The following is a 20,412-nucleotide window of genomic DNA, read 5'->3' as shown; positions in this document are numbered from 1 at the left end:
TCCCAGAATGACTTGCCCGAACCACCGGCCTCATCGTTGTCGGCCATGTTCGCTCTAAATAGGAAAAAAGGCTACTAGAGTTATTGGATGAGATCAAGGTAGTATCTATTCTTCTCAGATTTAGAGGAATATTTCTGTTTCGGTTGAGAATCGGGCACCTTCTAGGTCAAGAAAATTGGGCATGACCTTTGCTAATTTTCTTGACCTAGGAGTGCCCCATTCTCAACCGAAACATAAATTAATCAACATTTCAGGAGAAAGGGGTAACTATTCGTCCCTGCACAAAATAATGAACTGAAGGAGCCTCAGTTCAGTTGTAGCTGGCACGTAGCTACAACCTATGCCATACAATCCCCCAAAGGGAAGACAGGAGAATATTCAGCAGGAAATAACAACATCATTTTTTAGTACTTCATATCTCATGAAAGCAAATAGTGGTAACAAGATCAATTATGTATTGTTGCAGCAAAGATGCGGGTAATAGATTGAATTCTCTAAACAAAATTGATATTTTTGTAAGTAAATAGCTTTCACCCTAACAAACGAATGGAACCAGTGACAAGGACACCACATGATGGGCCATTCTGGTGTCGCAATTGCCAAAAAGGGATGATCTCATGGCACTACTTCTTATGCAAATGGTACTGGTAGTTCTACTACATCTTCCACTATGTGACCAAATGTACAGATTCGAAATATCGATGTTGCTGTAGATTCAGAATATCAATGTTGCTGCAAAAATCGGCATTCACTATGAACATGCATATCAAATAGAAAAAACTTAAAACATGGACATTAAGCTCCTAAAACCGGTCTGGGTGCGCTTAATCATTCTGTAGCAACACTATAGCAGCAGTTCGGGATTTTTTTGATGCTTATAACACTGTAACACTATAGCAGCACTACAAACACTATAGAAGCAGATTTGGATGGAACAATTATGGTTGCAAGTCAGCGGCTCACCGAGCGGATGAGAAAATGGGAAAATCCCAGTCAGAGATGTGACCGGCACTGGAAAATGCCTCGCTGCCGCGTGCTGGAGATGTGGCCGCAACGCAACAGAAACCCTTCCCACGATGCTCCCACAGCAGCTCGCAAGGACGGCTCGCAACAGCTCGCGGTGGTCAGATCCGGAGAGCAGCATCATCGATGAGGTCGAGCGAGAGCTCCTGCGGCTCGGTTGCACAACGGCGGTGACCTATGGGAAAGAGAGAAGTGAGGCGGCGACCTACGGCGGATAACATGGGAAATGAGATGAAGGAAAGGAGAGCCGGCTGGAGCGCGCGCGCGGCGGTGTACCTCGAGGCGGCAAAGACTGCAGGTGCTTCTTGCCGGCAATGAAGATGAGGCGGCACACGGGATCTGACGCGCGAGAGGAGCATGGGTGCCTCCGCTGTGCTCACGCGAGTGGGAGAAACCCTCCGAGTGGAGAAGAAGGGGGGTTGGTGGAGAAGAAGGCGTCGGAGATGCGGCAGCGCAGTGGGTCGGGGCGGCGCAGTGGGTCTGGGCGGCGGCGCAGGTAGGGGCGGCTGCGCAGGTAGGGGCGGCGGCGTAGGTAGGGGCGGCGGCACAGTGGGTTGGGGCGGCGGCGCAGTGGGTCGGGGCGGCGGCACAGGTCGGGGGCAGCAGGTCGAGGGCTGAGAGAGGTATGAGATTGAGGATTGGGGATTGGGGATTTTAGTGGGGAGGGTTAGCAATGGCGCACCTTTTAGGGGTGCGCCATAAAAAGATGGTATATCAATGGCGCACCTTTTAGGGGTGCGCCATAAACACCGTGATAGCAATGGCGCACCTTCTCCTGGTGCGCCATTACTAACCTTTTTTATTTTTAGTTGCATGCAATAATTTAAGATTTGAGATAAAAGAAAAGGAAAATGCAAATGGAGTGATAAAACCATTGTGCAAAGATTTAGAATTAGATGACATGGTTGAAATCAAGTGATACATGTAATAATTTAGTTGCATGTAATAATTGAGCTTGCCACTGACACACACACGCGGACGACACGTCGTGATTCAATCTTAGCTATCTTTTCAAAATCTTCTTGCCCTTCTTTCTCACGGTTGAATAATTTAGCCCCCGGAACCCCTTGAATTGATCTTCTCTTGAACGGACGTCCTTTAGGTAGGGTGGTCCTGCTTCTTCTTGTGGTGTATGGTACTTCATCGTCGTTGTCATCTTCCATCTTCGGGTCGCCGTACTTGTCGAAGTCTTGCTCATTGGCGACTCCATCCATTCTGATGGTGTTCCTTTTGCCTCTCCTCGCGACAACACGACTGGGATTTGACGGGTCGGTAATGAAGAAGCATTAGTCCACTTGGGAAGCCAGTACCAATGGCTCATTTTTCGCGGTGACGTTTGCACCTGCGGTCTTGGATTTGGCTTTGGGTATAACCATGGTGGTGAAATACCGGTCTTCTTTTAGGACGCTCTTGGCCCATCTGACACGGAACATCAGGACCTTCTCTCCAGTGTAGCTCGGCTCCCAGATCTCCTCGATCCTTCCGTAGTATCTGTCCTTGTTGTTACCGGTGTAGGATTCCATCGTTACCCCGGAGTTCTGATAATCGCTCTTCATATCCTTTTCCTTGGTGTAGAATGTGTAGCCGTTGATATCGTACGCCTCATAGATCATCAGGTTGTGCTCGGCGCCCTGTGACAAGGCGAATATGAGTTTTTCTTCCGCGAAAGAATCCTTATGTAAAGGGTACGACAGAAGCTTGTCCTTAAACCAACACGTGAAACATGAGTTGTGCTCTTTGATTATATCTCCGTCTGTCCTCTGTTGGCCTCGGTCATTGTACGTCTTCTCAATGAAGGTTTTGTGCTCTACCACCCAAGGATCGACCACGTCTATGTGTTGTAGTGCGACTAGGTTTGCTCTTTCAAAGTCGGCAAGTCGACCCTTGAAGTCGGCATGCATTTCGCGGCGACCCTCGCGGTGACCCTATCCAGCGAGCCTGCCGAGGTGCCTGTTGACGGGCAGACCAACGGGGTTCTCGATGCCTAGATAATTTGTGCAGTAGGAGATGCACTCTTCGGTCAGAAAGCCCTTGGCTATGCTTCTATCTGGACGTGCCCTGTTGCGAACGTATCCTTTGATGACACCATTCATCCTTTCGAACGGCATCATGCTGTGCAGGAACATCGGCCCGAGTTGGATGATATCCTCCACGATATGGACCAGCAGATGCACCATAACGTCGAAGAATGTCGGCGGGAAGTACATTTCAAGCTCGCATAGTATCACCATGATCTCTCCAGTAGCCTTCTGAGTTGCCTCACACCAACCGACTTCCGAGAGATGACGTCGAAAAAGTTGCATAGGCCAAATAGCATTTCACGGATGTGCGCGTCCATGATCCCATGGATTGCAACTGGAAGTATCTGCGTCATCAGCACGTGACAGTCGTGAGACTTCATCCTGCTGAACTTCTGCTTCGCTGAGTCTAGGTATCTACTTATCTTCCCCGCGTAACCATAAGGAAGTTCTACTCCTACGAGGCAGGTGAAAAACTGCTCGATCTCCTTCCGACTTAGAGTGAAGCATGCGGGAGGGCAGTCATATTCGATCTTCTTGGCCTTTTTGCCTTTGCGACGACTTTCCGTGTCCTTCGCCTCATCATCATCATCATCATTAGGGCGTTTTGCGTGAAGCTCCTCCCTGATGCCCATTGATTGCAAGTTTGCCCTTGCTTTCGGCCCATCTTTGGTCCTCTCTGGCATGTTGAGCAGGGTACCAAGCAGACTCTCGCACACGTTTTTCGTGATATGCATGACATCAAGGCTGTGAGGCACATGGAGGATCTTCCAGTACGGCAAGTCCCAGAAAATAGACCTCGTTTTCCATACCTTCAGCGGCGGCTCTGGCGCCTTTCACTTCTTTCCCGGCGGTGGGTACTCTTTCCAGTTTTTCAACAACTCGTCTATTTCCTCGCCGCTGCTCGTACGCGGGGGTCTTCAGGGTTCGGTTTCACCATCGAAAAGATCCTTGCATTTTCTCCATGAGTCATCGTCGCGAAGCCACCTTCGATGTCCCATGAAAACGGTTTTCGAAGACCCGAGATTTCTATCTAGCTAGCGATACGTTGTGTCATCCATGCACCTGACGCATGCACAAAATCCGTGGACCACCTGCCCCGCGACATATCCATAACCGAGATAGTCGTGCACCATCGTGAGCAGTGCGGCTCTCATAGGGAATGCCGTTCGCTGGTTGTTTCGGCCCTTTCAGCAGCCCCAGATACAGATTGATGTCGTTCGCTGGTTGTTTCGGCCCTTCAATTAGCATACCCATGTGAATGTACTTCCTCTTCATGCACATCCAGGGGGGAAGGTTGTACATCCACACAAACACATGCCAGGTGCTATGTGTGCTTCTTTGGCTGCCAAACGGATTAACTCCATCGATGCTCGCGTCCAGCACGATGTTCCTTGGATCGTCCCCAAATTCTGGTTGTTCGAAGTTCAACGCTTGCCACTGGCTCGCATCCTTAGGGTGACTCAGCATCTTGTCTTTTTTATTTATCTCCGGATCATTTCCGTCATCTTCTCGCTTCTTCTCCTCCCTATCCGCGTGCCAACGCAGGAGCTTTGCTAGCTTAGGGTCCGTGAAATACCGCTGCAGACGAGGAGTGATCGGAAAGTACCACACCACTTTTCGAGGAGCTTTCTTCCTCTTCTTGTATTGAGTGACACCGCACATCGGACATATGGTAGACTCCGCGTGCTCGTCCCGATAAATGATGCAATCGTTCATGCACACATGGTATTTCATGTGCGGTAAATCCAGAGGACACACAATTTTCTTCGCCTCCTCGAAACTGGTCGGGCACTTGTTCCCCTTGGGAAGATGTTCGTGCCAAAATGACATGTTCTTCTCGAAGCATGTGTCGGTCATTTTGTGTTTTACCTTCATCTCCAGAGCCATGAGCGTTACTTTCATGTGGGTATCCTCGGGCATGCATCCTTCATACAATGGAGTAACCGCGTCTATCTCCAGTTGATCCAGCTTGGCTTTCTCTCGGGCGGCAGCTCTTGCGTTACACGTCTACTTGAGAAGCAGCTCTTGATATATGAGGGTCCTGCACCCAGCCCATCGATGGTCCATCGTTGTCTGCTCCGGCATCTTTATCTTCATGATCATGCCCTTCGTCTTGATCTTCCTCATCATCATGTCCGGCATCTTCTACATGATGAATGTGTCCTGCATCTACTTCGTGATCGTGTCTTGGAGATTCTTCGTCTTCTCGCCCGCCCTCGCCGCTATTGTCTTGATGCCCTTCCTTATTTCTTGCCCGGCCCCCATGGACGACTTCATAATCATCTTCATCACCTTGCCACCGATAGCCATCCATGAAACCACACACGAGTAGGTGGTCCCGCACCTGTCTGGAATCCGGGTCCATAAGGCTCTTCAGCTTGCATCTTCGACACGAGCATCTTATCTTCATCTCGTTCTTTTGAAGCATCTCGGCCTTCGCGAAGCTCAAAAACCTATTCACGATGCCTTCGGTCATCGTGCGGACCATGGTCGCCTGCGGGGTAGAGCAAAACGATATTTTAGAACCAAAAAAAATTGGCATGACTTTGCCTAAAAATAGGACCAAAAAGAATGCATAGTGCCAAATTCTCGCCGAAACGGAAATGAATCAACATTTCGGCAAAATATTGGCAACTATCGCATTTCAAATATCGGTACCCGCAAACACAAACATATGCAACACCACAAACATACGTAGATCTAGGCCATAAAAAGTGTGTACGTTGTTGGAGGGGGGAAAAGTAGATCTAGAACATAAAGAAAGCTTTCCCCTTACTTACCTATCAAAAAAAGAAATTTAACCACTTAATTTGAGTGAATCTATGGTGCAAATGAGGTGAGGAGGAGGAGGCAGTCGGGACCAAGCTTGGTAGAGGTGGAGAGAATGAAGTGGAAAAAGTGAGTGTGGTAGGTGGCTGTCAAAAATATCTAGCTGCTCTCCGGTTACCAATGGCGCACCTCCTAAGAATGCGCCATTGGTAACCAGGGTTACTAATGGCGCACCTGATGTGTGGTGCGCCATTACTAGTTTTGGAAAAAAAATGTTAGTAGTGGCGCACCGTGGGTGTGATGCGCCATTACTAATTTTAACTAGTAATGGCGCACTATCCCCTGGTGCGTCACTGCTAAGTCTGGGAAAGGTGTGGGGCCAGGACAAAACTAGTAATGGCGCACCACAAACCAGGTGCGCCATTAGTAATATGGCCAATAATGACGCACCTATATCTGGTGCGCCACTCGTATATAGAAGTGGCGCACCACGTACATGGTGACGTACATGGTGCGTTATTAATGTCCATATTAGCTATAGCCGTTTTTCTAGTAGTGTTCCTTCCTCTCCTACTCCTACTTGGAAGGGGGGAATCCTACTCCGGGTGGGAGTAGGACTCCCCTAGGGCGCGCCATAGAGAGGGCCGACCCTCCCCCTCCTCCACTCATTTATATACGGAGGGAGGGGGCACCTCATAGAGACACAAGTTGATCATTGATTTCTTAGCCGTGTGTAGTGCCCCCCTCCACCATAATCCACCTTGGTCATATCGTTGCAGTGCTTAGGCGAAGCCATGCTCTGGTAATTTCATCATCACCATCATCACGCCGTCGTGCTGACGAAGCTCTCCATCGACACTCAGCTGGATCGAGAGTTCGTGGGACTTCACTGAGCCGAACGTGTGCAGACCGCGGAGGTGCCGTACTTTCGGTACTAGGATTGGTCGGATCGTGAAGACATACGACTACATCAATCGCATTGTCATTACGCTTTCGCTTACGGTCTACGAGGGTACGTGGACTACACTCTCCCCTCTCGTTGCTATACATCATCAAGATCTTATGTGTGTGCAGATTTTTTTTTTTTGAAATTAATGCATTCCCAACAAAGATGACAAACACACCAGGACTCACTTCCTTCACCCTGTGAGCTAGTATTTCTAGTCTCCGTACTGTCACTGACGGTGCCGCCACCATTCGCTTTTATCACAACTGCAAAGCTGGCGGCCGGTGTAATTCGGCCTGATCCTGGATCGATTTGTTTGTTCCAATCCATCTGATTCACGAAAGCCAATAATCTCCTCACGCATGCACATACATACTGCCCATGAAACCATTTCCCATGGCTGCGAACCAATCTCTGATTGAGATGGTTAGATGAATAATGATATCCCCAACCCACCAGGGTTCAGATTCTGGTGTTCGCATTTAATCTGGATTTATTTCAGGAATTCCGGCGATACGCTTTCAGTGGGAGGAGACGTTTCCATCGACTACGAGACGTCTACAGTGACTTCGTAAAATCTCAAAATGATATGCCGGCTCAATCTCTCGAAGGTGCTCATAAGAATAGAATGTGCGTATGTGCGTTCATAGGGGTGAGTATATGCGGGTTTATATAAACGTTTGCGTCTATACTGTGTTAAAAAAAAACCATTTCCCATGGCCTGCATCTCCTGCCCATCTGCGCACAGCGTCCCTCAACTCCAACCTTTGGGCGGCAGGAGGATTACATACGTACGACAACCAACCAGCTCGGTCATCAGCCTTTTTTTTTCTTTTTTTCTGAGGATACGGTCATCGGCCTTCTAATAGCAAGTTTTCGATGCCGCTGCTGCCCAAGTTGACCTGTGCCCCGTGCATTCTTGGTAAGGCTTACTCTCTCCGTCCGCGAATAAGTGTACTTCTAGCTTTTGTTTTAGGTCAAAATTTGAAAACTTCACCGGCCGCCTCCCTTCCCGCGCCTCGGCAAGCTCCTCCGTCCGCTTAGCCTTCGTAAGTTCCAATTCCTCCGTCCGCTTCGCGTTCGTAAGTTCCAATCTCACGTTTCCAGATCAACGGCCCCTTCTCGGATTATTAGGGTTCTGGTAGGAGGTAGTCCCGATCTGTAGGTTTCGTCGATTGAAACATTATATTAGGGTTACTTAAGTTATTGCTCGGGATCGTCTTCTTCTCGGATTATTAGGGTTCCTATCTGGTGGTAGGCGGTGTCAAGTCCTGATCTGTAGGGTTTCGTTGATTGAAACATTATATTAGGGTTACTTCGGTTATTGCTCAGGATCTACTGTAGTTTAATTTGATGTACTTGTCTGGTTAGTTATGGAACTGCAGAAGTTTTGATTTGTATGTATCTATTGAATGATAGGAAGGTGCTGATTATGCTCCAACAAACCAATGAGTTTGCTGATGTATCATTTTTTTTCATGTTCCTCAGATAGCTTAATGGAAGAAACATCTAAAGCTGGTGGTACTGGGAAGTATGCGTTTGCATACAATAATGCTATCTATTCTGATAAGATCCTACGTCTGAAAGTTGATCCCTCCCTGCCTGCTCTGTCAGATTCCAGAAAAAAAGCACGTTTAGGTATGTCATCTCCGCTGTTTCTGGAAATATGTTTCTGTTCAAATATGTTGTTGGTTTGCTGCAGCTACTTATGTTTACGTTTATGTCATTTCAATGCAGAAAATGGTGCCTCGACCTCCTCTCAGCTGACATTGTCTGTCAAGGTTGGCATAATCTATGTAAATTTGATTTTTGCTCTGTGTTTATTTTTAAGTTAAATCTATCCTTTATTGCTGTTGACTATGGTGATAGGCTGATCACTTTGCGATTTCATGTTTCTGCAAACGATATGTACTGTTCAACCGCAAATAATTTTGAATTTGAATTTCTACTTTTTATAATTTAGATGAGGAGTATAATGCACTATTATTTATTCTTGGTTATTATGTGCGCTCTTGCTATGTTAGGTTTATATTTGCTGCTAACTTATGTTGCACCTGACAGGATGGTGTGAAAGATATCCGTGTTAGCTCCATTATCCTAGCTGCCGAAAGTCACTACTTTATCAAGGTATAGGCCATTATCACAGTCATATGATTTCATTTTTGCTCATGTGCTTATTTTCCATCTTGCTTACAGCTTTTGTCTTTTCAGCTTTTTACAAATGGAATGAAAGAGACAGGAAATGAAGTTGTTCTTGTGAACTTACATTCAGAAGGTTATTCAATTTACTAATATTGTCTATTATAAATTGGTTTACTTACAGTTGTGTATTGAATTTCAATCTTAATCTTGTTTCATGCCATCTTTAATATTTTTCAGAGTTGGAGCCTTTTGAGGAAATTATTCATTTCATCTACAAGGACATGTTTTTCAATAAGACTGATCCACAAAGGTTACTTGATATTGTGGTCACTGCTGATAAGTTTGAGGTGATTGGAGCAATCAAGCACTGTAAAACTCTGATGCTGCAGTCCCCGCTGACTCTTGAAATTGCCCTTCTTTATTTGGAGTTCACTTCTGAGAAGGTAGAACTGAATGAAATTCTTGGTCCTGTTCATACTGCTTGTGCTGATTTTGTGGCCAATACATACAAAGATCTGTTAAGGTATTTAACCTCCATATCCGGATCTCTTGATTTAATTAACTGAGATGCTCTCTTATTACTCATGAGATTGGTATTTATCTCTTGTGGCGGGTTCTTAGTTATGACATTTTCATATTTATGTGTTAGGTTAGGTTTGGTAATGTTGGTGTGGAAACACTCTGTTAGTGTTAATTCTTATGCTCTTATTTTTCATTTCAGACTCTGTTGTAGCACCTTTTTAAAAGTTTTCATTGCCATGTTTGTGAACTTAAGGCTCATCGAACATGAATTGTTAGATGTTCTTATGATATGTTTTGTAGCCTTGGGCCTCCTGTCATCAAACATCTTTGTGGCATTTACAGATTCTTGTCAGGTTCAACTCGGGTTCAGTAGATAATATTTGATGTGAATAGCGTTTATCTGTGATCCACATAGAAATTTTATACAAAAAGCTTGAGAAAATAAATGTAAGGATAGTTAGTTTTATTCAGATATATTTGATCTGAAGCTATACTTGTGGTAAATAAGATGATGTAATCTCTTTGGTACGGAGGGAGTATTATGGGACGGAGGGTGTGTTATTACTTTGTTCTCAATCTTTGTATCTTTGTTCTGTATTGGATGAGGTTTTGTAAGATCAAATGAGTGTTCCACATTCTTTTTTTATATAAAGTAATACTCCCTCCATTTATCTGTATACCCTGTGCTCCATTTTTAGTTTATTGTTTGAAATCATTAGCTGCTAACAATTTGGTATAACCAGGCTTAGATTAGAAAGTCAACAAACATTACATGATAGTAACAGTATGAGCATTGGTTGCCTTTTCTTTGTTGTTTCTTCTTCATGCTTAGTGATTTCTTGTATTTGCACACATTACCTCTGATCTTTATCAGTAGCCATTAGTTCTGATCTTTCTCTTGGTTTTCAGTCATGAGGAAGCCGTGCTCCAGTTGCGGCTCTCCGCTATGATTTCCATCTTTAAGAGCAGTGCTCTTATTCTTCCCAACGAAGACTATGCATTTACCTTTTTGCTGAAATGGCTGGAGAAAGAGTACTCTGATAAGGAAGAGAGAAATGATGTGTTTCAGAGAATCGTGGTTTCTCTTATCCGGTTCACGCACCTGTCTGAAGAAGCTCTGCTTGATTTTACCTCTTGTAATCTAGTTTCGAGTCCTGTTGACGCGATCAATATTGTATCTAATGCAATGCATTTCAAGGCTACTTCATCTCGAAGAATTGCTTACTGGAGGTATGAGCAGCGTGATTATCTTGTGAGGCCCGTCTCATTATCTTATCTTATGCCAGCTCCACATCCTGAGGTTGTGGCATACATGGATATATCACTGGGTCGCTGCTCTAGGATGACTTACTCTGAAGCTTTTGCCTTTGGTGGATTGACCCTAAACATGGTCGCTACGTGTGTGTTTGACGCTGATACTAATACTCCCAATTCACTTGGTTTGTTTTTATGTGCCCAAACCGAGCAGCCAGCCATCCTGAGTGTCACATTCTCTGTGAGGACACGACCAAATGGGGCGTATGTTGACTGTATCTCGTTTGAACACACATTTACAACAGGCATCCCCTTTGGAGTAAATGATCTGTATCTGACCCAATGGGATGAATTGATGGACCCCAACTGTATTTTTGTCATTAAAGGCCATTTGCACATTAGAATGCGCATTTCTGCTCTCCAGCCATAGGGTTCAGGTATTGCTTTAGGCTAATCCCATTTTGCTGTATTGTTAATCATTTGAAGATAAAGCTCAAGTATGCTCGTTCTTCAGGTAAGGAGGTCTCCAGCATCAGTCTTCAGGCCAAGTAGCTCGTCCATGTTTTAGCGTGTCCTTCAGACCTGACCTGTGGTAATCTGTCTGTGATTCTGATGACTGTCAAGTCTGGAAGCCAAGGAGCTTTGCATATCATGTTGTTTAGCCTGCCCTTCAGACCTGACCTGTGGTAATCTGTCTGTGATTCTGATGAGTTAAGTTTGGAAGTTTTAGCCTGTCCTTCAGACCTGACCTGTGGTAATCTGTCTTGCAAGGAGCTGGTCTTGCATATCATGTTGTTTAGCCTGTCCTTCAGACCTGACCTGTGGTAATCTGTCTGTGATTCTGATGAGTTAAGTTTGGAAGTTTTAGAACTTTCTATGCTAAGTATGGTCAGTAGTATGATGAACAGAGCACTAGATGCCCTAATCTACTCCTATGCTAAGTGTCTTCAAGATCATGTTTTTTGGATATGTTATTCGTGTACCCATAGCATCCTTAACATTGTGCGACGAAGTAGTAATAAAACAGGAGAACGACCTCTGTAGGAGAAAGGTGGGGTGGGGAGAATGGATTTGTGAAAGGAGGGGTTGAAAACCATAGAAGAATCCCACTTAAATGTATGGAATTTAGGTAATTAAGTACTACGGTTGTTTGCATGCTAACCAAAAATGTCTAATCGTCTACATTTAAACTGGTCAGATGAACAAACTCCAAAATGAACACGATGATATTTCTTGGATATCAACATAGTCACTGTTATAGATTTGGCAGCCAAGGACATGAATTTGAAGAACTGAGGCTAGCCAAGGAGAATACCTCACTAGAATTTGTTACGGCAGGCCACATAGTAATTTGTTCCAGCATAGAAATTTGTAGAACTGAGGCTCAGCCAAGGAGTAGAATAATGCTACTTGAGGATTCAGATTTTATACAATGGCCACTTGAGGATGGCATCCAAAACTAGGATAAGATGACCGGGAACGCTGATAGCAGGATTGTACGCCTAGGAGTCGGCATCACTGCTTGAAGCCCTGCAAACAAAGATCTATTCAGTAACCTGCAGCATTTCAAACAACCACAACAGTGAACCACGTCAAGGTTTGGTTTAACTCACATTATCATGCCCACGAGGATCCCTAATTTGCTCTGACACCTCCCTCATTTGTTTAACTGTCGAGTGAGAAGCAAAAATTACCAGTTTAATGTTAGCGCAAATAAGGCATTAAAATCAGACCCACATATTCAAATAATGTGTAACTGGTGATGCCACAACAAAGAAATATAAGAGCGTTTAAATGAAACACAAACGACGCGTTTGGTTCGGCAATTTTCGACCGTCTTCCGATTACACCGCTTAGCGAATACGTTACCAGCGTTTGGTACGGGCTGGGCTGGTTTCAATCGCTGCGTAATCCGATACACCGCTTCATAAAGCCCAAAACGGGATGTACCCCGCGGAAACCGAAAACGCTCGATCGAAGCCCTCCTCCGCTCGTCAGTCTCGCCTCCACCAGGACTCTCTCTCTCTCTCTCTCTCTCTCTTCGGCAGCCTGGTTTTCCCCTTCTCTACCGCGAGCAGCGACGCCGTCTGGACCCCCTCCCCCCTTCCCTGCCACGAGCAGTGACGCCACCTCCCCCCTTCCCCCCACGAGCAGTGACGCCACCTCCCCCCATCCCTACCACGAGCGGCAGCACCGGCAGGACCTCCCTCTGTTCTGTCATGACTCACGAGTTCACTAGCAGCAACTCTGGTCGGACCTTCCCATTCTCCGTCGCTAGCAGCCACGCTTGCCACCGACGTCTCCCGATCCCATCGCGAGCAGCCATGCTGGCCGGACTTCCCCCTTCTATGTTGCAAGCAAGCATGCAGGTCGGGCCTCTCCCTTCTCCTGCTTCTTTTCTGGACGCTCTGGTTTGGAGAATCAACCCTTTGTTGAACCAAACACATCATGTAATCACCCAATTGTTAGATATTTTACATCATGTGTAATGGGATTATTATTGTAACTCTCCTGTAATTGTGGATCGCACCATGCCAGGGCCTGCGTGCCTATTTTGTAGGGCATGAGTGCTCTCCTTTCTTGTATAAGTGTTGTACTTTGTATTTGAGGTAATCAAGGTAACAATTATTCTCTCCAACTTGGTATCAAACACCAGGACCTCCCCATGGCCTCGCCGCCCTCCTCCGCGAACACCAGCGCCACCACCTCGCCGGGCTCCCTCTCCTCCACGGCGCCCGCCGCTGACACCACCGCGGCCTCCTCTCCCTCCTTCGTCTTCGGTATGAACTCACCTGGCACCTCCGCATCTTCTGGATCGCGCTTCGCCCCTCTCTTCTCCTCCACCGCTCCAGCGCCCCCTCCGGCATCCACCCCGGCATCTCTCCTCCCCATCTACCGTGACCACATCACCAACCACATAAAATTCCTCCTCAACCCTGCTGACCACAACTATCATAAGTGGAAGTCTTTCTTCCTCATGGTCCTCGTTCGCTACGGCGTCACTCATCTCATCGAGCATCCCCCGCCGCCCAACGCCGATGCCGCCTACCTAGAGCTTGATGCTCATGTTGCCCTTTGGATCTACGCCACTCTCTCTGACGCCATGGTGGATCATGTCGTCAGCGCCACCACCACGTTTGCCATCTGGACAAAGATCCGTGATTACTTCCTCTCCAACCGTGCTGCCCGGTTCATGATCCTCAACAGGCAATATCACAACCTCAAGCAGGGCGATCTCTCTGTCTAGGAGTACGCACGTCGCATGAAACTCCTTACCGATGGCCTTGCCGACATTGAGCACGCCGTCATCGAGGTTGATCTCACCACCCAGTTCCTTCACGGCCTTGACAAATGCCTCGAAACCATCCGTGTGGTTCTCGGCGATCAGGGCCTGCCGTTCGACGTCGTGCTCTCCCGCGTCACCCTGGCCGAGGAGTCCATGGCGCAACGCTCTGCTGAGGAAAGCGCCTCGGTGTTTGCCCTCCACGACGGGGGCTCTTCTACGAGCAGCAGCTCGAGCACCGGTGGTTCACGCGGGGACCGCTCCGGTGATCGTGGCCATGAGCGCCCCACGGGCCCCTCGCCGCATCCCCCTGCCCGTGGCCGCGGCGACCGCCAAGGTGATGGTAGAGACCGCGGGCGTGGGCGTGGTTGTGGGCGCGACGGCCGCGGCCGCGGCGACTACAACGGGCGTGGGCAGTCTGCGGCTCCTCCCAGTCCCATGGCGCCCTTCACCGGCTACTTCGCGCCCTATGGGATGGCTCTCCCCTCTCCGCGCTCCGGCTGGGTGCCCCCCAACGCGGCGGGCGTCCTCGGGCCGCGCCCGGGCTCGCATGCGCATGCCTACCCCGTCCAGCACACGGCTGCCCCGCCTCCCGCCGCCCACTACTCGCCGGCGATGTACTACCCTCCCCCGCCACCCTCATGGGACCACTTCGCCATGCTGAACGCCGCCTACAGTCACGGTGGTCACCACGCCACCACCCCATCCAATGAATGGTTCCTCGACAGCGGCGCCTCCTCCCACATCACCGGCAACCAAGGTATCTTGACCTCGTCTAGTTCTTCTTTAAATCATTCTACTCCATCTTCTATACTTGTTGGCAATGGTCATTCTCTTCCTATTACTGCATCTGGTTCTACTACTCTCGCTCCCTCTTCTTTTAAACATGAATGATGTACTTGTCTCTCCCTCCATCGTTACCAATCTTATATCTGTTAGGCAATTCACTCGTGACAATTTTTGTTCTATTGAGTTTTACCCATTTGGTTTCCTTGTGAAGGACCTACGAACACGGAAGGTGCTCCTGATCTCCACTAGTTTCGATGGCCTATACCCACTCTTCGGCAGCAACTCGCCATGGCCTACTGCCTTCACCGCCACCACTTCCATGTCGGACATATGGCATCGCCGGCTTGGGCATCCCGGCGCGCACTCCTTTACTTCATTAGCCAAAGATTTTCTTAGCACTTGCAATAAGCCACCGCACACTCCATGTACTGCTTGTCAGCTGGGTAGACAACCTAGGCTTCCTTTCCTTCCTCTCTAAATAAATCTTATGCTCCCTTTGATTTAATTCATTGCGACTTGTGGACCTCGCCTGTTGTAAGCTTTTCTGGGTTTCAATACTACTTAATTGTTCTTGACGATTACACTCACTTCTCCTGGTCGTTTCCCTTATGTAACAAACTTGACACGTCCACCGTTCTCCAACGTTTCTTTACATTTGTTCATACACAATTCGGCGTAGTGATTAAAAGCATGCAATGTGACAATGGCGGTGAGTTCATCAACTCTTCCCTTCGTGCCTTCTTCTCCTCCAACGGCATTGCCTACCATTTCTCCTGCCCACACACTTCGCCTCAAAATGGAAAATCCGAACGACTCATCCGCACTACCAATGATATCGTCCGCTCCCTTCTTTTCCAAGCCCACCTCACACCACCATTCTGGGTAGAAGCATTACACACAGCCACATACCTTCTCAACCGAAGGCCCTCCCGTGCCATCAATGACTATACGCCATACTACCTTCTCCATGGCTCCCATCCCTTGTATGATCATCTCCGCGTGTTTGATTGTTTGTGTTTTCCAAACCTATATGCCACCACCGACCACAAACTATCCCCATGCTCGTCTCGGTGTATTTTCTTGGGCTACCCCCTCGAACACAAGGGATATCGTTGTTACGATCTCACCTCTCGCCGTGTTATAGTTTCCCGGCACGTTATTTTCGACGAAACGGTATTTCCATATAAGCCACCCACATGCATGTCACAAACACCCACGTCCACAGACAATCCCAGCATGCGGATCTCACCTACCAGCCCTGTCACCGCGGATCCCGAAACAGATCTCCCCCCGCCAACCGCACCTGGGCCCCACCTGATCCACTCGGATCATGCGCCCCCGCCCCACACGCCGCGTCGCGACTCTCCCACCCCATCCGCTGCCGCCACGCGTTCCCCAGCCAACCGCGCACCCGCTTCCACCTCCCCTGGCCCGTGCACTATGCCCGGTTCCCCCCTGACACCATCCACCTCCGAACCTACGCCCACACGCAGCGGCGAACCATCCACCCGCAGCGAATCTTCCTCGCCTTCCGCGCCTGTCGGCCCGGTCCCCTCTCCTGCGAGCCCCACCAGATCCTCCTCGTCTTCCGCACCACCAACCACGCCGCTTCCGCGCCTTCCACCGCATGCCATTCCCATAGCTCCTACCAAAAATAACCATTCCATGTCCACCCGTGCCAAGTCAGGTTTTTGCATGCCCAAGCGCCTCTTCCTTGTAGATTCTACCTCACCGGCTATCTCCCCAATTCCTCCTACCTACAAGACTGCTCTCAAGGATCCTCATTGGCAACAAGCTATGGTAGATGAATTTAACGCTTTAATGAACAACTCTACTTGGTCTTTGGTGCCTAAGCCTGCAGGTGTCAATGTGGTCACGGGAAATGGATCTTTCGCCACAAGTTCAACATGGACGGTTCTTTGGCACGCTATAAAGCACGTTGGGTGGTGCGTGGCTTCTCCCAACGTGAGGGTGTGGACTATGATGAAACCTTCAGCCCGGTGGTCAAACCCGCTACTATCCGTGTTGTGCTCAGTATTGCCACCTCGCAAGCATGGCCCATCCATCAACTTGATGTCAAGAATGCCTTCTTGCATGGTGATCTCCATGAAACGGTGTATTGCTCTCAACCGACAGGCTTTGTCGACAAATCCTTTCCGGACCATGTGTGTCTTCTTCGGAAGTCCCTCTATGGTCTCAAACAAGCACCACGTACATGGTTTCTTCGCTTTCGGTCCTTTTTGCTCTCTCTTGGTTTTTGTGCTTCCAAAAGTGACACCTCACTTTTTATTCTCCACCGTGGTTCCACCATTGCATACTTGTTGGTTTATGTCGACGATATTATTCTCACTGCCAACTCCACCACCACCCTAGAGCTCCTCATTCGGTCTCTCAAATCCGAATTCTCTATGTCTGATTTAGGTGCTCTACACCACTTTCTTGGCATCAATGTGACCCCCAATGCTTCTGGTCTTTTCCTTTGCCAACAACAATATGCCTTGGAGATTCTAGAGAGAGCAAAGATGTTAAATTGCAAACCGGTGTCCACCCCCATTGATACTAGCTCCAAAGTATCTTCCACCGCCGGCTCTGTTCTTTCCAACCCTACTCACTATCGTAGTCTTGCCGGCGCGCTTCAATATCTTACCCTCACACGTCCGGACATTGCTTATGCTGTCCAACAGGTGTGTTTGTTCATGCATGAGCTGCAGGACACCCACATGCAGCTCATCAAGAGGATACTACGATACTTGCAAGGCACCTCCCACTATGGCCTTCAGTTCTATCGCTCCTCTTCGCATGATCTTGTTTCCTACACTGACGCCGACTGGGCCGGGTGCCCGGACACGCGCCGCTCGACCTCAGGGTTTTGTGTGTTTCTTGGGTCCAACCTCATTTCGTGGTCCTCCAAGAGACAGCCCACTGTTTCTCGCTCCAGCGCCGAAGCCGAGTACCGTGGCGTGGCTAATTGTGTGGCCGAGGCTTGTTGGCTCCGTCAACTTCTTCATGAGCTCAAACATCCTCCTCGGCGTGCCACAGTGGTTTATTGTGATAACATCAGTGCCTCTTACCTTGCATGTAATCCCGTTCAGCATCAACGCACTAAACATGTTGAGATAGACCTACACTTCGTCCGAGATCGCGTGGCACTTGGCGAAGTCCGGGTCCTCCATGCTTCTTGATAGTGGGTCCCGCGGGCAACCGACGAGGGATGGTCACAATAAAGTATACAAATCACTTTCAGATGTAATTGAAGGTAAAGAGGGAAGGTTTCGCGAGACTCTGCTTGGGAAACGGGTCGATTACTCGAGGCGTTCTGTCATTGTTGTGGGTCCTTCGCTTTCATTACATCAATGTGGATTACCTCTAGAGATAGCAATAAAGCTTTTTCAGCTATTTGTAATTCGCGATTTAATCACGAAACGCGCCACTTCTAATGTAAGGATTGCTAAAAGGAAAATTTGGACCCTCTTCTTCTCAGTTTGCCGATCTCTTCACCAAGGGACTGCTGTCGCCGGTCTTTCATGACTTCAGGAGCAGCCTCAACGTCCTTGCCAACGGAGTTCCGGCTGAGGGGGGGTGTTAGACATTTGTACATCATGTGTAACGGGATTATTGTTGTAACTCTCCTGTAATTGTGGATCGCACCATGCCGGGGCCTGCGTGCCTATTTTGTAGGGCATGAGTGCTCTCCTTCCTTGTATAAGTGTTGTACTTTGTATCTGAGGTAATCAAGGCAACAATTATTCTCTCCAACTCCAATCTCCAGCCTAATACACTGCATCCTGATTACACATCTGAAAACGTTACCAGTCCTGAACCAAACGTGTCGAAAGTAGTGATCTAAACGCGCTTATATTTCTTTACAGAGGGAGTATGTCGTATTGCCTCTTTATATAACAGAAAAATGAAATTAATTTAGTATACAAATATCCTATCACAAAGAAAATGACTTCATATACAAATTCACTATAGAAAACAGTGATGCGAATGTTCTGCCTAGAAATTCTCAGACTGATATTCAACCGAAATTGGTGAAACATTAAATGAGCAACATTACCTCTAGATGAGAGATTCTCGAAAGTCTTGTTGGTCCTCACAGCAAACCTCTGGAAGGCACGGCTACACAGTAAAAAAATCATCCTACTCAGAACAAACAGCAAGGCAAGTAAAATAAAACTAACGGATATCAAGGGAAATTAAGGTGGCTAAACAAAGCTAAGAGTGCTTCCTTGACATCAGAGTAAAATATAACAAGATGACACAAGAAAATCTCAACAAGCTCCATGGCCCTGTAAAAGCCAACTTTTGAATTGTATGCCACGGGATATACATTTGTGTTCTACTGGCATGGCATCATTGTTATATCCTTTCATCTGATAACCAGTGAAACATTCCTCCTGGGGCTCATCATAACTGAGCTTCTCAAGCTAATCATTGCCATCTTCAAGTGGGAGAAGACCAAAGCAGACACAAACACATACCAGCTTATGAGGACATAAAGTAATCATAATTTTGAAGGAATATGAAAAATTTCATTTACAGAGTCAGATTCAAAAGTCAATCAGCACAGGTACACCAAAGCGGACCCTAAGACTGGGGCGACAAATATGAAATCATCATCCTCTTGGATATTCAATGCTGACACTAAAGCATCTTTAGTACAATCGTTAAAAGCAGCAGAAGTTTAAAGCAGTTCAGCCAAATAAATTATTGACAAAGTGCCACAGCTCGTCTTATTCCCACTCACTGCTACTCCCTCCGTTCCGAATTACTTGTCTTAGATTTGTTTAGATACGAAGGTATCTAGCACTAAAATGAGTCTAGATACATCCGTATCTAGACAAATCCAAGACAAGTAATTCGGAACGGAGGGAGTAGATAGCAGGTGTGGATTTGTTCAAGAGAGGAGTGGTATGTAAATAAAAAAGAAAAAAGAAACACCTTACTCAGAAACAACAGCACAACCAGGCAGTTAAAAAATAAACAAAAATCAAGAACAAAGAAACTATGGTATCTAAACAAAGCAGATAAAAATACTTCATAAGGCATGCAAGAGTTTGGTTCCTGAACATTAGAGTAAAATTTAATAAGATCACAAGAAAGAAAAACTCAAACAAGCTCCGCCTCATCCAAAGTACAGAACACAAACCCACACCAGTTAATGAGGAGCTAATAAGGCAATCACAATTTTAAAAATAAATATCAAAATATTCATTTACAGAGTCAGATTCAGAAGTATGTCAATCAGCACAGATACATCGAAGCAGACCCTAAGACTAGGGCGACAAATATGAAATCATCATCCTCTTGAAAATTCATTGCTTACACCAACTCGTCTTTATATGCATCAGAAGTAGCAAGGCAACTCATCCAAATGAAATCCTTGGCTATGTGGCACAGCTCGCATGGAATTGTTCACACAGCATGTCCTCTTCAGTATCCTTGATCGAGTTAAAATAATTTAACTTGCTAGGTTATGATTTCTCAAATACAAATTCAATCAAAATTGAACAGGCAGACAAAGCTCATCAGCTAGGAGCGGAAGACTGTTTTGTTCAAATAATCACAGTTTGGCCATTTGAACTATGAACTTGCAGACCGATAAAAGGAAGTACAAAGAAAAACAGAGTTTGACCTCATTGATAGTTATGCTTTCCGAC

At 47.1% G+C, this 20,412-nt stretch overlaps 2 protein-coding genes and 2 non-coding genes across 4 annotated transcripts in view; 1 reads left to right on the top strand and 3 right to left on the bottom strand.

The window, feature by feature from the left end:
- Positions 1 to 9,055: 9,055 nt before the first annotated feature.
- LOC119355719 (BTB/POZ domain-containing protein POB1-like) lies at positions 9,056 to 11,703 on the top strand. Its single transcript, XM_037622571.1, has 3 exons — positions 9,056 to 9,424; positions 10,333 to 11,114; positions 11,192 to 11,703. The coding sequence occupies exons 1-2, from the start codon at positions 9,183 to 9,185 to the stop codon at positions 11,105 to 11,107; spliced, it is 1,017 nt and encodes a 338-aa protein (XP_037478468.1). The 5' UTR covers positions 9,056 to 9,182; the 3' UTR covers positions 11,108 to 11,114; positions 11,192 to 11,703.
- A 182-nt stretch (positions 11,704 to 11,885) lies between these two features.
- The window catches only part of LOC119355720, a 12,295-nt gene continuing 3,768 nt past the window's right edge, over positions 11,886 to 20,412 (bottom strand). The window contains exons 2-4 of the mRNA XM_037622572.1: positions 18,810 to 18,871; positions 12,291 to 12,346; positions 11,886 to 12,207 (exon numbers count right to left, since the gene is read on the bottom strand). Coding sequence (XP_037478469.1) covers positions 12,193 to 12,207; positions 12,291 to 12,346; positions 18,810 to 18,871 — 133 coding nt within the window. The 3' untranslated portion in view covers positions 11,886 to 12,192. The remainder of the gene's footprint in view (positions 12,208 to 12,290; positions 12,347 to 18,809; positions 18,872 to 20,412) is intronic.
- Positions 19,294 to 19,376, bottom strand: LOC119359989. The gene has a single exon (XR_005172768.1). It is a non-coding gene; the product is annotated as a small nucleolar RNA U31b (small nucleolar RNA).
- LOC119359992 lies at positions 19,973 to 20,059 on the bottom strand. Its single transcript, XR_005172771.1, has one exon. It is a non-coding gene; the product is annotated as a small nucleolar RNA U31b (small nucleolar RNA).

The sequence above is a fragment of the Triticum dicoccoides genome, chromosome 2A (assembly GCF_002162155.2).
Source record: "Triticum dicoccoides isolate Atlit2015 ecotype Zavitan chromosome 2A, WEW_v2.0, whole genome shotgun sequence".
NCBI classification, from domain to species: domain Eukaryota; kingdom Viridiplantae; phylum Streptophyta; class Magnoliopsida; order Poales; family Poaceae; genus Triticum; species Triticum dicoccoides.
This window is presented reverse-complemented; position numbering and strand designations above follow the sequence as displayed.